This window comes from Vidua chalybeata, chromosome 26 (assembly GCF_026979565.1).
Source record: "Vidua chalybeata isolate OUT-0048 chromosome 26, bVidCha1 merged haplotype, whole genome shotgun sequence".
NCBI classification, from domain to species: Eukaryota; Metazoa; Chordata; class Aves; order Passeriformes; family Viduidae; genus Vidua; species Vidua chalybeata.
Genome location: NC_071555.1, coordinates 3,677,427 through 3,694,017, shown reverse-complemented (window position 1 = coordinate 3,694,017; position 16,591 = coordinate 3,677,427). Strand labels below are relative to the sequence as shown.

Genomic DNA, 16,591 nt, shown 5'->3' with positions numbered 1-16,591 from the left:
ATAAAAGGGAACTAAAATTATAAATATATTCTCAGCTGGAGTACTGCACCCAGCTCTTGGCTCCCCAGTGGAAGAGTGATGTGGATTATCTGGAGAGCATCCATTCCCTGGATGGAATTGAACGTATTGCTCCGTGTTGAAATCTACTCTGTGGGCACCTACAGCCAGATTCACTTCCCTAAACATCAATTTCTGTTGCAGTTTGAGGTGCCATAGGCTTTTCCATTTGACATCCACACCAAAGAATCATACAAAAACTTGGGTTGGAAAGACAGAACTTTACTTCCAGAGTATTTTAACTCACTCTGCAGTACCAAACATATTTCAGGGTGGTCAGGTTTTTCAGGGACTTGTCAGGTCAAGCTTTGCAAAGCTCAAAGGAGATTTCATGACCTTTCTGGGACTGTGTTGTGGTACTTCATCACTCTGATTGATTTTGTTTGATTTTTTTTTCTTTTTTTGGACTATCTTATCTGAATATAATTTGTTGGAACAAGTTCCTGTTGCTTTTGTCTTTTCAGGCATGCCCAATTAAGAGTTTCCTCTATCTCCTCTGTAATACTCTTCAGGTGGTGGCAGACTGCAGCTAAACACCTCCTCAACATTCTCTTTTCCAGACTTAAACAACTGCTCCCATTTGTCTCTGTGTGCTGTGTGCTCCCACCCTTCTGTCATTTGGTAGCTCTCTGCTGGACTGTCCATTTTGTCCTTCTTGTAGTGGGAAGTGCCAAACTGGACACAGTAATGTTCTGTAGTCCTGGGTAACAAACAGAGTCCAAAATCATTTATCATCAGGCCTGCTGGTGCAAGATTTTGTATCTGTGTGTTAAATTACCCTAAAGTTCTTCCTGACCCTCTCCTTTGAATGTTACTTTAGGAAAGCTCTGTGTTTAGACAACTGATTCTTCTCTTACTGCTTATATCTCCTCATGTAATGTAGAAGGACCACGGGAAAATAACATTTAAAAATCAGGAGGTTCATTTAATATTTAAAATGGAAATTAAACTGTGCAAATTAACCCTCTTCCCCAAAAGCAAAGGTTTGTTTTCTGAATCTGAGCCACTTCCCAAAGTTATATTTGAAGGAAGAAACTTCTCAGTGGTGGTTCATGGTCTCCTATCACAGCTATCTAAAATTACTCTTATTATCTGAATTACTGAAGTTCCCATCTGCATTCCTGTGAAGAAAGCTGACATAACTATTTATCTAGGGCCTCAAGTTCTTGAATCCTAGTTTCATGTTAAGTTAGATCAAAGTCAGAATGCAATTTTGTCCTTTGGTGCATACCAAAAAAACACATTAAGAGAAGGCAATTATGTTTATTGCCTTTTCCACTCCTCGGGAATGATGTGCAATGTGTTCAGTTAGAAAAACATTTTACATTCACATAGATTCATAGATTTTAGCTGAACATGCAGATTGACTAGGGAGAAGGAATTGTTAAGCACCAATAACCATTTCTGTCAAAGTAAAAATCTTATTAGACATTCATAGGACTCAGACACATTCAGTTGGAAGATTATCTCCCAAGCATTAAATTAGGGGTCAGATGCAGAAACTTTGGAGGGAGCAGCCCTGCTACAGAAGACCTTCAATAAAGTGTCCTTTACTTCCTGGTTCCTGAGGCAGTAAATGCATGGGTTTAGCATTGGAGTGACTATGGTGTAAATTATGGAAACCAGCTTGTTGAGATCCCTGGAGTTTATACTCCTGGGCCGAGCGTACATGAAGAGCGTGGCTGAGAAGAAAACTATGACCACAGCCAGGTGAGAAGCACAGGTGGAAAAGGCTTTCTTCCTGCTCTGGGCCTTGGGAATGAGCAAAATAGTTCTGATTATGCAGGTGTAAGAAATTATGATGACAGAGAGAGGGATCAACAAAGTAAACAAGGCCGAGATGAAATCCACCATCTCAGCAAATCGCCGCTGGGCGCACGAGAGGTTGAGCAGCGGGCTGATGTCACAGAAGAAGTGGTTGATGACCCCGGGGCCGCAGAAGGAGAGCTGGGAAATGAAGAAGACCTTGAGCACAGCTATGAGAAAGCCAAGCAGCCAGGAGCCCGCGGCCAGCTGCAGGCAGGCCCTGCGGCCCATGGTGAGCGTGTAGTGCAGCGGGGTGCAGATGGCCACGTAGCGGTCGTAGGCCATGGCGGCCAGCAGGACACACTCCGTGCACACCAGGGCGATGAAAAAGTACAGCTGGGCAAAGCAGCTGGTGAAGGAGATGTTCTTGTTCTTCACCACGAAGGTGACCAGCAGCTTGGGAACGGTGACTGAAATGTAGCAGGCCTCTAGGAAAGCCAGGTGGCCCAGGAAAAAGTACATGGGCTTGTGGAGCTGGGGATTGGTTATGACCAAAGTGATGATAACCATGTTCTCGGTGACAGTCAGCAAATACATAGCAAGGAAAATTACAAACAGCAGAGCCTGGAGCTCTGTGCTGGTAGGGAATCCCAGGAGGATGAACTCATGGATGTGGGTATCATTTTCTTGTACCATGATGACCTTGAAGACCTGGAATGTATGAGGAGCAAAAAGGAAAGAAATAAGGGAATATTTTGTATTATCCCCCCAAGCACCCTCTTCATACTGGACTTGCAAATACACTGTTTAAGTAGAAATTCCACACCAGCTGTTTAATTGACATTCCTTATTATTTAACCACTTCTGATTTTTTTTTTTTTTTTGTGTCCTACAGCAGGATTGGTTATTTGGTTCCTGGCTCCAAGAAAATATTTGGGCTTCACTGATTTCTTCACAGACCTTCTTACCCCTGTCTTCACTTAAAACACAGTCAGAGGGGAAGAGACAACATTATTAAATGTGTGTTTGATCTCAGTCCTGAGCTACCCCCCAGACAGAAGCACAGTCCTGCTGAGTGACTGCACTCATGCACAGCAAACTTGAGCTGGTTTATGTCTCCCTTACTCCTGAATATTGCAGAAGAAAATAAGTGTTTATTCTCTCACACAGAGTACTTTAATTAAGTTTGCTAGGGTTAAAGGATATGTGCCTTTGGGTTTTTCTTTCAAAATTGGAAAGGGCCTGTGCAGCTGAAAATTTCTCTCATTTTCAATGGATTGACTAAAATAGGCCACTTGCCCCCCAGTAACAGTTTTTACATAGAGTCTTGGACTACAATAATTACAGTAGCCATCCATCATTTTTCTTTTGCATTAATTGATAGAATGACTCTTGATTTTTCACAAAATACCTAAAGTTTGATGTTTGTGCCTCTTATTTCCACTTATTAGGGAAGATTTCAAACAACATTTTTTCCATATTCCTGCACATTCCTATCCAAAACTCAACTGACTTTCTAGAATGATATACAGTATTTGTTATTCACATAATATTTTTTTCATATAAAACATTAAGAAAAAATCCATTAATGTTCTGAATAAAAGGAAATATATTTTTTGTGATATCATTATTTATTTGTCTTTGAGTTTCAAAATATTTATTTCAAATTAGATTTTTCTCTTGCATATGGATAATCTGTGTAGGATCAATCTGATTGGATAACTTACATATTTCATTACAAGTACATCATTGCTGCCAAATAATAAAGTGACAGAATACTAAATACAACTTCATTTCTAAGGATGGTTTTCACATCTCCCAGCCTTCCATGAGATTTAGGCTGTGGTAAATACTGAAAGGAAAGGCAGGTAACTCATTTTCCAGTATAGCTAGTAGAGATTCAAGCAGTACAAGGAAAAAACCTAGTTTAAGGGATTTAGCATGCTATAGAATACAAATCATAATTGAAAAGTGCCTGAATGAAAAGGATATCAAAAAAAGAGAGAAAAATTATGGCTCCCCATTCCATTACAGGCTTTAAAAATTACAGATCTGCCTTATAGTACCTTAGAATATTGACTGGCGCAGCTTAAATTTTAAAAGGGTGATTAATTGGAGCATTTCAGGTGCCTGCCCCCAACTAACAGATCATTCTCAGGTGGCACATAAAGATAACTTCCATATTTCAAGAATTAAGCTTTTCAATGTAAAAATAATGATGAAAGTTTTTTACATTCTAGTCCACTGAAAGTAGAACACAAATGCCTTTTTTACCACATAAACATGCTCAGAAGCATGGCCATTGCATAGAAAACACAGAGACAGAGTGAGGGAAAGGTTATATTTAACTAATACTCTCAACAGAGGTCATAAGATTTTTAAAAGCACATAAAGTACAATAAGAAATTTCCATATTTCTAGTCTTTTAATCTGTTACATCTGCTTTCCTTTCTAAGCAATCCCTCTCTCTTCTCTCACACTTTGAAAACTCTCTTGAAAACTGCTCACAGCATCACAGAATCCCAGACTGGTTTGGGTTGGAAGAATTTTAAAGCCCACCCAGTGCCACCCCTGCCATGGCAGGGACACCTTCCACTGTCCCAGGCTGCTCCAAGCCCTGCCCAGCCTGGCCTTGGGCACTGCCAGGGATCCAGGGGCAGCCACAGCTGCTCTGGGTGCCCTGTGCCAGGGCCTGCCCACCCTCCCAGGGAAGAAGTTCTTTCCAATATCTGATCTAAACTTACTCCTTTTCCATTTGAAGCTGTTCCCCTTTGTCCTGTTGCTCCAGTTCCTGATAAGAACTGGGAATGCCATTTCCAAGACACTCAAAATTTATGTTGGAATTCTCAGAGCTCAGATGAGATCAGATGAGAAGAAACACCTCTAAAAAAACCTAAAGAAAAATAAATTAAAGGCATTTTGTCTAACTGATCTAAGAGATCAGTATCTACGCTTTTCTCTCTTCCATTTAGCCAATCCTTACCCCTGTGCTGTTCTGTTTCTCTCCAGTGGCTGGAAGCTGTCTGTTGGTGGCTGCTTTGTTAAAAGCTGTGAGCACAAACACTTCCTGCAGGCTCCTGGCGCTTCAGCTGAGCAGGAGATTTCCCAGGATGGTAAAATATCTCTCAGTACATTATACTTCAAAGCCCAAGAGGACCAGGAACAGAATTAGAGGGAATAATTTCCCCTCTTTTTTCTAAACCTCACGGAAGGTGTTGCTCTGCTGCTGGTTTGTTGTTTGCTTGTTAGTTTTTTTTTATGTGCTAACTACTGTAGCACTATTCATAATTTATTTTTTCCTTCTCCCAGGTCACTGCTGTCTGTGTGACAAGGCATCAGACCAGAACTCAAGACATTTGTACTTTGCTGGTGGCTCATGATGGGTAGCTCTGACCAGTAAAACTCTTCATTTCTCACTGCTTTATTTTCTCCATACATTAAATTGTGGAAGAGGTTTTACAGTGAGTTCTGTGAGCCAGAGAGGAGTTTGATAAGAGGATCCATGTTTACCCCTGAAAGAATTTCCTACCAAAGTTGCTGACATAGAAACCAAGAAAGAAAGAAGTATAAATAAGAGAAACCTGCAGCTGCCTATTCCAATGAGCACTTTGTTTGTCTTTCATGACCAATGAGTAAAGTGCAAACTTATGAGTTTTGTAAGAATTTACAAAAAGCATGCAGGCTATAATAAAAACAGTTTGAAACTTCTGAAAATGGAGTGTGTTGCTTTGTATTGCCTCCATCTCAACTATATCATTAAATAATTATTGCACTGGTCTTGAGTATTACTTGAGGTTCCACAGAGACAGTAGTTCCCAAGCATTAAGCATCAATCATATTTTAGGTGTGAAATACTCCATTCAGACGGGAAATCCAACTCCCTGCACGTGTCTACAGCTTAGAGTGAGATACAGCCCAGAGAGGAGACACCCAAATATTCAATGCACACCCATATTCAATAAATAGAACCACTTTTTATCCCCTTAATTTTGTCTGGCCTCTGCTTTTAGGTAACCCATAAAGGCTGCAGGGTTAGGGAATAACTGGCTGCTGCAGGTTTCTTGTTGTTTCCCCATTGCTCAGGTGACAGCACTCCCACAAAAGGTGAGCATTTGGGTGGAGGTTCCTCCTGGCCCTGAGCCCAGGGCTGACACACACACAAGGATCTGTGAGCTGGTTCTGGTTCAGCAGGGCTGTGAGCAGCAGAGAACAGCAGCTGCTGAGGTGTGAGCACTGACAGAACCACGGGTGAGTGCTGTGGCTGGGTGCTGGAATCCTGGGTGCTGGGAATTTCAGACTTTCTGTGCTGCCAGGCACTGACCCCCAGGAGAACTCTGCATCTGACCTGAGGCAGTGGAGAGAGCTTCCAAAATGGAATGATAGAACTGGGATTGTGGGTCTGGAGTTTGGATAGAAGTGTGTGATATCACAGGGTGGAAAACTTAGAGTTTAAGTTTTTAGAAAATAATAATATATATAAAGCGAGATGGACGTTTTAGAGCAGTGGCTGGTCCTTCTTTTCTTTCTTCTTCACCTTCTTCTCCATGGGTTTGGGTGGTTTTGTGTAATTGGACAGAAAAGTCCGTGTTGCAGGGCACAGGTGGTTGGTTATTGTGTTAAAAGTAAAAATAATTTAGGTGTCATTTCTTAATTGGATGGGTTTTTTTCCCTAAAAGACCAAGTAGAGAGAGATACAGGGCCATTTTGTAGCTTGTTAGTGAAATGCTGTAGGACTCATGACTTTAAGACTGTAATATAATAAGAAATGAGTTGGGCTGAGAAAGGATCCCAGCAGGAGGAGATGCTGAAGAGCAGCTGAAAGCAGGGGATGGTCAATACTGACAAACAGAATGCCCCAGAGAGTCTTTTCAGAAGGCTGGCACAAAGGAAGATGGGGCTGAACCACGGTTGTGAGCAGCCCCAGAAAGGATGGAGAAGCTGACCCAGAGAAAAGGAGTGTGACCTCAACTTTGAAAGAAAGAGAACTGCAGCAGTGAGGGACAGAGTAGGAAGCCCAAGGAAGCAAGGTCAAAAAGAGAGCTAGGAAAAAAAAAAGAGAAAGAGAAAGAAAACAGAGAAGAGGAGAGAGAGGAAGAAAGACAAAGAGCAGAGAGGGCATTGGCTGGGGAAAAAAATAAAACCTGATTCAGAGAAAATCTGAAATGAGAATTATTGGTTTGAACAATTAAAAATTATTTACTATACTATTGTAAAATGAGAGCTCAGTGTGTAGCATAGTGTGTAAAGATGTAGTGTGTATTATAAATACCTAGATGTAAGACTTTCTATCTAGAAAATCAAATTTTTCTCTGTATTATGTCCAAACCTGAAGTGCAAAACAAAAGACTTATTCAGTATTTAATAACAACAGTTATTAAATTTTGTGGGTTTGAGGTTTTTTTCCACGTTGCTGTCAATCCAGAGTTCACAATCTTTTTTGCAGCACTAAGAAGATGAGAATCACAAAATTACATGGACTGGCTATTCTAGTGACAGCAGGAATCACTGGTGCAATCTGGTGGGTGTTCAACCTTTGATAATTATCCTCAACTAGCATTTCTTTCTATTGCCCAGACTGAGACAGGTTTCTTCTAACTAATGCAGATAACAATGTAAGCATTTACACAAAGCTAAATTCAAAATCCCCTTTTACATTCAAAAGATGAAAATAAGCAAGGTGTGGACACTTTTAAACTCTTCTGTGAAATTCTAAAAGTGTGATTAATTGTCTCTGTGTATTCCTGTGAGCCCAAGTGTGTGTTTTCATGTTTGCATCCCACACCTCTGTGCTCCAGACCAGCACAAGGATCCTCGCACAGAGCTGGAACTCTGTGGGGTAGATTGAGCTGTGTTTGATTTAGCTTTTAATATTTATTTAGCTGCACCATGGTTGGTTTGTCTTCCTGAGTTCTCATGTCTGCCACAGTCAGGCTTTCATGGTGTGTATTCAGTGCTCTGGAGCCTGAAATCAGAGCAGGTGGGGTTAATTCAGAGTTGGCTGGAACAATATTGAAGATCTGCTCCAGATGGAGGAATTAGGACAAGTTTTCAGCCCCACACTTTCTCTGCAGCAGAGCATCCATCACAAATGCTCACATTTTTGTGTGAAATGGCAGTCAGGCTCACTTCAGAGGAGAGCCCACAGACTGGCCAGAGCAGAGTGATGCTGTGAGCACCTGGCTTCAAGAGGCAGCTGCACAGCCAGTTCCAGCATCAGCTGAGACCAAGCTCTGCTCTAAAGCACTGCTGTAAAAACAGCTTTTTACATGCTGTAAAAACCAAGCTCTGCTGTAAAGCACACACATTTCTTTTGGTGCAAGTAGTCTGGGGCAAATTAAATCATTCACAGATCCTCAGAGTTAATTGGTCTTCAGATAACTTTAGGCTAAACTCGTGTCTTGAAACAGCTGAGATTTGCAAATCCTCATCACCATACTGACCCCACAAATGTGTGTTCTGTTAGCTTTGTTTTATAGTTTCAGTCACACGGGCAGTAGAAGGAGAGGTTGATTTTTGTTTCCATCATTGACTCATTGCTTTCTTATCCTGTCCAAGGTACCACCACCCTTTCTCCCCAGCCAGAGCCCAGGAACACGAAGCCTCCCCTGGAGAGGATTCAGTCCTGTAAGTTCATTCTGCATGCAAACCAAAACAAAATTAAAAAAAGTAATAAAAGAGGTATGGATGTAGTGGAGAGAGTTTACCAAAGGATCATTCCAGGCCATGAGGACAACACTTATCTGAAAAGACTCAGGCACCAGATCCAGGCCCTAGAAGTGCTAATTTCCATTTTGATATGAGCCATCCTGCAGGGCCCAGCAGGCTCAGATTCCTGACACTTCATATGGGCAAATGTGAATCCATTGATGCAGCTGCCCCAAAATCATGCAGTGAAAAGGCAGCTTAATCCCACCTGCCTTGGACACCTGGAAGCTGCTGTCTCTGTACCAGGAACTCATTCAGGCTTCCTCTGTATTCACTAAAAAAATTGGGCCCTTTGGCATATTGTCTACTCCCTCTGGTTTAGTGTTGTCCACAAACTTGATGAGAACTAACAGATTCTGGATATGGAATCAAGAAAGAGTTTAACCTGGTAGTTTGCCAGACTGAAACTTCCTGGGTTTTTAATGGTTAGTTTCACTTAGCTGAACCATATTTTACTATTTTCTCTTTTATTTTTTCTTATGGATTACACTTCTCTTATCCCCAGTGCCTTTTTTACTTCAGTTTGCCCTCTTCATCACTTCTTTTATAACACACACAGTTGTGTAATTCTCTGGAAATGCTGCTCTGAGGAGTCTAGCATATATGACATGGGGAGAAATAAACTTTAATGCCAATAAAGCAATATGACAAAAACAATGCATTCTTCTTGTCATTAATTTGAAACTTAAAAGACTGCAGTATGAAAACATTTTCATACCACCACCACTCGCCCACCCCAAAAAAAGTTTATATGGCTAGATATCTTTCTGGATTTGTGTATATGTGATCCTTTTAATTTCCCTCTATTAGCCTGTTTAATCTGTTACTTTTAGTAAGTGTTTCCACTTGACAGAACCTGTTTTTCCTGGTGGAAAATCTAGGAATCAACACTGGTGAGTTCCCATTCAATGACCCATCCACAGGAGCCTGCACAAGCAATGAGAATGGAGAGCAGTGACCTCTGCTCTGTGTCCTGTGGACATAAACCTGCCAGAAAAATACAAACTTTGTGCAAGGTCTTTGGCCTTACTGGACCAGGCTCTCACTGGGTAGAAGTAGAACTGAGTTTTCTAAAGATGCACCACAGAAACAGACACATCGAAAATAATTTTAAAACTGATTAATTTTCATTCAAATTCTCTACTTACACCAGCTGAGTAGTCTGTTAAATGTAGTTCACACGACATGAACTCATATAAATAATAAAATAGTGTTTGTGATGGAGTCTGGCTGGATGCTCACTGACATTGAACCACACAAAGATCTCTTGTGGGGCTCATCTCTCAGAAAAAGAAAATCTGAAACTTCTGTGCCGTGATGCATTTATGTATCTTTTATTTCTCCCTCATTTGCAGAAAATCAGACCTACATGAAATATCTCTGATGTTCCCATGGTAAGTGTATACGTGTACCTCCTCTGGCTTCATTACCATGATATCCCATTGTTCTCAGAAACACAGACTGTGACTGGCACAGACAGGTCAGGACAGCTGAGAGCCAAGAATGAATGAATAGCAAAGGATACCTGACTAGAAAAGCAACTCTTCCAGAAACCATCAGAAATGCACAGGTGAAGAATCTTTCATTTGCTACTTTCAGAAAGGAAAGCGAGAAATGATGGTGAATGTTGAAAATATTTTGGTTTAATTTTATCTTAATTCATTTCTTTTGCATCCTCTGTCACCATTCAGAAGCTAAAAAACAAGAGGCCTTGGCTGATACTATTTCTAGTGATAGCAGTAAGCATCATACATGATGTGTAAATGCCTGTGGAATTAACATTTTAGGTCATTGGGATGAATTATTTTCTGGAATTGCCTATTACAGAGCCATTTGCACTAGGAAAAAAAAAATAGGTATGGACATACTGGAGAGAGTTTACCAAAGGATCATGAAGGGGCTGGAGCTTGTCTTCTATGAGAGAAGGCTGAGAGAGCTGGGACTGTTCAGCACAAAGCAGAGCAATCCCTCCCATCTGCCCTGGAAATTAACCTGGCTGACAGTGGGAATAGAAAAACAGAAACCTCCACAGACACTGAAGGATTTGATCTGCAGCCTTGCAAGAAGCTTGGATTGATGTAAAAATACAATACACAGACATTAAGCAGAAAAATCATAAACTTATGTTTCCATAGTTGTAGGTGAGAATATGCCTTCAGTAGGTGCCAAACTGCACTGGTGAGGTGGTGAAGGGTTACAGTGTAAGGGTGTGGCTGTATGGAATAAGCTGAGAGTTCACAAGTTATAACAGAAGCCAATGTGTGCACGTGAGCTCGAAGCCCATTGGACAAAAGTACCCGCAGTGCAGCAGAAGTGAGTAAAGGTGATGGGTTAGAAAAGCAAAATACACCCTGTGGCAACTGTCCATTGGGTTAGAAAGTTCTGCATTGCCTTGAAACAGAGAAACTTGTGACTGCTCTTGGGCTGTGGCCACATGCTTGCTCCTCTAGAATCTCACAGCCCCTGAGACTGATGTTTGTCTGAGCAATAAATCATCCTGAGCTTGAAAACAGCCCCATCCCTTCATTTCTAGCAGCAGTAGCTGACCTTATTAGCAGAGCTCTGAACCCCATTCCTTGTGGGAAGGGGATGTTGTTCAGAGTGTCAGAGATAAACCAGTAAACAGCACCCTAGGAAGCATCAGGGAAATACCTGTCCATCATCCCATAGGAATTAGGGAGCAAATTAGGGATCTCCTCCTCCTCCTCTTTCCAAAGGAGGAGATCAACAGCCCAGCTGAAGAGCCTCCATCAATACACAGGTAAGGAGCAGAAATCTGTGCTGCAATCAGAAATCTGTGATGAATTGGATGTGAAGATGTGAATTATGATGGCAGAAAGTGAGCAACCATGAAGTCCTTCAGCCAGTTTCCTTAAGAGGGATATTTCTCAGAAAGAAAATAGGAGTCTGCCTACCTAATGTGATACAAGCAGTGGATGAATTTAAGTTTCTTGAGAAATAGCCTGAATGGTCACATGAATGAAACTTTTCCTGCCTTTACATATCTGTTAAATGGTGATTTTTACACAACATAAATTCTTTTTTGGGTATCTTTAGTCTTGGATGCTTAAGAATTATTAATAATTATTATTATCACAGTGGAGAGCTGCAAATGTGGGGCACTGCAGCTGAGGGCTGAGAGATTTCCAGGAGAGACAGGCTGGGAACAATGGGAGCATGTGCTGTGCTCTGTGTTAAGGGATGGATGGATGGATGGATTGTGAAAAGCTGCCTCTGAGTGACAGCCACCAACAGCTTGGGAGCTGGGGGGGTGAAAATCAAGGATAAACACCTATTGCAGGTGTGTGCTCCAGGATTAGGTGGCTTGATGTTGCAGTAAGGTAGAAAAATTAAAAATAAAGGCCCCTTGTCAAGATAACAATTTGGAAGTTCCCATGTAAAGGCAATCCTGGTGTGAGCAGTTCATTAACATAACAATCTATTCCTGGGTAAAAACAACTAGCACCTGCATAAACATTAAATCTATCTCATGAGAATCAGTGAAGAAAATATATGAACAACTGAAGAGTAGAGAGTTTTGATAGACAAGTAAAATACCTTTTACAAAACAATAAAGTAACAAGTAAGCTACTTTTAAGTAGCTTAGTAGTAACTACTACTTGTTACTTGTAAGTAGCTTGGTAGTAACAAGTAAGCTACCATATAAAGTAGCAAGAAAGCTGCTGACCAACTGGAGTCACACACGAGGTCTGTAAAACGGTGTAAAAACGAGTAATGTGGATAAAAAATGGGCTTTTTCCACCATGAGGAAAATGGAGTCTGGTGGGATTTATTCTGATGTCTCAGATTTTGCTGACTTTCTCGACCCCTAGTGATTTCAAAGGGAGGCTGGAATGATTAACTCAGTGGTAGACATCTGTGTTTGTGTTCCTGAAGTTCCTGGGCCATCTAAACCCTGCCCTCATTCTCAACCCCTTGCAGGAGGCGGGATGTGCTGGTGTTGACACCATGGCTGGCTCCAATTGTCTGGGAAGGCACATTCAGCAGAGACATCCTGAATGCTCAATATCTGCAGAAGAACGTGGTCACTGGAGTGGTCACTTTTGCTGTTGAAAAGTATTGGTTTGCCTTTTATTTCTTGTTAAATAGTTAAACCTCTCTGCAATACTGCTCATGGAGCACAAGTGAGAAACATTCCAAAGACTGAAAGTGAGCAGCTCTAGACTGGGAGAAATGTGGCATGTCAGTGTCACCTTCCAAAGTAAGGCAGCTGACTAGGACATTGATTTGAACAGTGGAAAAAAAAATATCCTTGGAAATATAACTAGCATTTTGACCTATTGAAATAAAAATTCTAGCTCCTGCTACATTTCTAATAACAAGCTTTCCCTCTATCCTGCACTAAAAAATAGAAAAATTCTGTGAAGTTGAGATTTTATTGGGTTTCTGTAAGAGTTTAAAGGTAAAATATTAGCTCTAGTAAAAATATTAATCATGCTGTTACAGCTTGTATGTTCTTGGGGAGGTTCTGTTTCGAGTTTCTGAGTAAAGAGCTATATTCTATCTCTATCCCCTCTATTTCCACTGGCATCTTAGGGTTACACAGCAACTTCAGGCATTTTAAGGCAATCAAAACTGTTTAATTGATAATTTTCACCCTCTCCTATGAAAACAGTCTGAGAGAGTTGGGGTTGTTGAACCTGGAGAAGACAAAGCTCCAGGAAGGCTTTAGAGCCCTCTTGTACCTAAAGGGGCCTACAGGAAAGGGGAGAGGGATTTTTTACAAAGCTGGGTAGAGACAGAATGGGGGAGAATGACTTTACACAGAAAGAGGGTACATTTAGATCAGATATGAGGAAGAAATTCCTCACTGTGAGGGTGAGAGGTCCTGGCACAGGCACCCAGAGAAGCTGTGGCTGCCCCTGGATCCCTGGCAGTGTCCAAGGCCAGGTTGAACAGGGCTTGGAGCAACCTTGAATAGTGGAAGGTGTCCCTGCCCATGGCAGGGGGTGGAATGAAATGGTCTTTAAGGTCCCTCCCAACACAAACCATCCCATGATTCTCTGTTGATTCTATGATCCTCTCTTATGAAGTTAAAATATTCCACTGCACAAAGAGTGCCAGGGAGCAGGTAGAAGGGAGGGATGAGAGGATTTACGTTATGGAGTGATATCAGAGAGCAGCACTGGGTGGAAGGCACGTGTTCTGTGAAAAGCTAAAACGTGAATTTAGTGAAAGCTAAAATGTGCAGCAGCATGGGGGAGGTTTGAAGGGCAGCAGCTGTGTTAAATAAAGAGCACTAACATTGTGAGAAGTAGCAACAGATAGAAAAAGACAAAGAAAGTGAAGTTGAAAAGCTGTTGTTCTTCAGCAGGAGGAGCCTCTCCATTCTTTTCCTTTCCATGTCTCTTAGATATGTCCAGTTCATAGAAGGGTTCATGAGCTCTGCCAACAAGTACTTCCTTGCTGGGCACCCCGTGAATTTCTACTTGTTCACAGACAATCCCGAGAAGATCTCTCACCTTCAAATGGCCCCTGAGAACCACCTGGTTGTCATCCCTGTCCAGACTGACCCCAGGTGGCAGGACATCTCCAGGAGCCGTATGGACATCATCAGCTCCTACATCCAGAGCCAGTTCCAGCACGAGGTGGACTATCTGTACTTCATGGACATCAATGTCCAGCTCCTGGCACACATCGGCGTGGAGATCATCGATGCCCTGGTGGCCACCATCAGCTCCTGGCAGGTCACCCCACAGCACGAGAACAAAGCCTCTGAGGCACACCCCGAGTCACAATCTGCCATCCCTGAGGGACAAGGGGAGTTCTACTACACAGCAAGCTTCTACGGGGGCAGCGTGTCCGAGGTCTACAAACTGACCCGAGCCTGCTCTGCAGGGCTGATGGAGGACACAGAAAACGGCATTGAGGCTCCCTGGCACCACGAGAGGCACCTCAACAGATACCTGCTGCAGCACAGGCCCACACGCCTGCTGTCCCCAGAGTACTACTGGGACCCAGAGCTGAGCTCCAGCACCATCCAGGTGAAGAGGATGTGCCCCGTGCGCCAGCACAGCCAGAGGAGAGCTCCTGAAACAAAGAATGTGAGCCTTTCCTCTTCACAGCCCCACTAAACTGAGGGTAAGGGGCAAAGGAAGTTGCCCTCTGTTTCTAGGACTGCACACATTTTCTCACATAAAGTGGATCTCCTTAGCTAGAGACTGTTAAACCCAGAAATTTCTTTTATTAGCAACTTCTTTTTCAACTTTTTGCTTTTCAGCTGTTCTTTCTGCATGTTTACAAGCACAAGCTTCTTGCCATCCTGAGAACATAGCAAAATTGATAAGGACATGCTCAAAAACAGTATTTAGGCATCTGAATAAAGTCAGTTTGCAAATTTGCAAATGGCCCCCATAGATTATACTTGTCCCCTCTGCAATTATATTTGTCTTCTGCTGTCTTATATAATTTGCTGAAAAGATGTCCTAACAATATGATAATTTAAGAATTTGAACGAGGCATTACCAGCAAGCTTCAATAATTTACTCCTTAATTTCTGACAAAATGAAAGCGCCTTCCTCATTGTTAAAGTTACAGAACTATCTGATTAATTAAAAACATGTGTGATTCTACAAATCCTAAATGTATGTGGACTATCAAAAGAAAATTAAATAATACTTGGAAAATCATAATCATTAAATCATACTTACTTTCTCAGCTTTCCTTTTTCAGTATTAGCTGTATCTTCAGATACAGCAATATTTTAACAATGGAATCATTAGTTGAATGACTTCATTAAAGCTTTCTATTGCTCTCAATGGAAATGATAATAGACAAATAACTGAAAATTATGTACACTGGGGCAACCTAATTCTGTCACACAGCTGCAGTCACAACCCTGTGCTGCTGTGGGCCGTGAGAAGGCCACAGGAGCAAGAGCAAGTCCATCTGTTTTATTCTTGCTTACTCCTGCCATGAAGGGGTAACTCAGATTGTCCAAAGAACCTCTGACAAAGGGATTGGGGAAAGTGCTTCCATGGAAACATGATGTTGTAAAAATGCAACTTAACTGATGCCTTGAGAAGGCTGCCCTAGAACAGAGACTGCAGGAGCTAAAGAATAAAGCAGGGATTTATTACGAGGCCTCAATGGATCCACCTTGGGCCCCACCAGAGCCCAGCCAGGGCTGCACCCCAGGTGAACCAAAATGGTCACAAAATGCCCCACAGGTCATGGGGTCTCTCACTTTTATAAGCTCTGCTCCATTTGCATGTTGGAGTTCATTGTCCAATTCCAGCTCCAGCCCATGCAGTCCCATCCTCCTTGTTTCTCTCTCTCCAGCCCTAGTTGTTTGTGCTCTTGGGCCTGAGATCTGGATCATTTGTCCTTGGTCCCCAGTTAGAGAAGGAATTGTTTTGTCTCCCTGCTCTGTGCAGAGAGCTCACCATTCCCTAATATGAAGCTCAGACCCACCCACTAAAGCAGCACAGACCCTGAAAAATAGAAAAGCTCAAACCTGAGACATCAAACAAAGTTAAGCACAAATTAAACAGGAGGCAGAGTGGCTGGCCCACACTTAGAACACATGAACAAGCCAGGCTCTGCAGGAGGTTGACGTGGACCTCTCATTTGTCTGGGTTATACATTTGTCATAATATCTGCCATGAAGGTGCTGTTCTTTGCTTCATATATCTTGTTTGGTCCTTTAATGGTGTTACCTGCTTTATTGCAATTGTATTCCTTCAGAGCAGTTTCCCAGATTTGAAAACAGAACAAGAAGATAACATCATGCTCAAACGTGGTTTGTCCAAAGACTGGACAGTAAAAGGTTACTGAAAAAGGGCCAGACAAGAGGAATCTGTGTGATACGAAGAGTTTTCAGATAAAGATTGGTGTGAAAGCTCAGCTGAAGCATTCTGGGGAATTGAGTTAGCATTCTTAGGTGAAAGTAGTCAAATAATTTTAGATTAATGGAACGGGACACAGATTTAGTTGTAAGATTCAGAGAAAGTCAATTCTGGTATGAACCAGCCCTTTTGAATCACTTCAGAAAGCATAGCTGATGATGGTCCCATGAAATCAGAGTGCTGAATTAGGTGAGGGGGTAAGTTAATATTCTTTT

The 16,591-nt window shown here is 42.0% G+C and overlaps 2 protein-coding genes across 2 annotated transcripts; one reads left to right on the top strand and one right to left on the bottom strand.

Annotated features, from left to right (window-relative positions):
• Positions 1–1,539: 1,539 nt before the first annotated feature.
• On the bottom strand, positions 1,540–2,499 carry LOC128800024 (olfactory receptor 6B1-like). Its single transcript, XM_053964909.1, has one exon. It carries the CDS (start codon positions 2,497–2,499, stop codon positions 1,540–1,542), a length of 960 nt encoding a protein of 319 aa, XP_053820884.1.
• Positions 2,500–7,256: 4,757 nt separating this feature from the next.
• LOC128800023 (histo-blood group ABO system transferase 2-like) lies at positions 7,257–14,603 on the top strand. Its single transcript, XM_053964907.1, has 5 exons — positions 7,257–7,321; positions 8,359–8,427; positions 9,864–9,902; positions 12,451–12,585; positions 13,883–14,603. The coding sequence occupies exons 1-5, from the start codon at positions 7,257–7,259 to the stop codon at positions 14,601–14,603; spliced, it is 1,029 nt and encodes a 342-aa protein (XP_053820882.1).
• The last annotated feature ends 1,988 nt before the right edge of the window (positions 14,604–16,591 follow it).

Coding starts and splice junctions, on each gene's coding strand:
- LOC128800023 (XM_053964907.1), top strand. CDS start 7,257: ATGAGAATCACAAAATTACATGGACTGGCTATTCTAGTGACAGCAGGA. Junction 7,322..8,358: donor GGAATCACTGGTGCAATCTG/GTGGGTGTTCAA, acceptor ATCCTGTCCAAG/GTACCACCACCCTTTCTCCC. Junction 9,903..12,450: donor ATATCTCTGATGTTCCCATG/GTAAGTGTATAC, acceptor AACCCCTTGCAG/GAGGCGGGATGTGCTGGTGT.
- LOC128800024 (XM_053964909.1), bottom strand. CDS start 2,499: ATGGTACAAGAAAATGATACCCACATCCATGAGTTCATCCTCCTGGGA.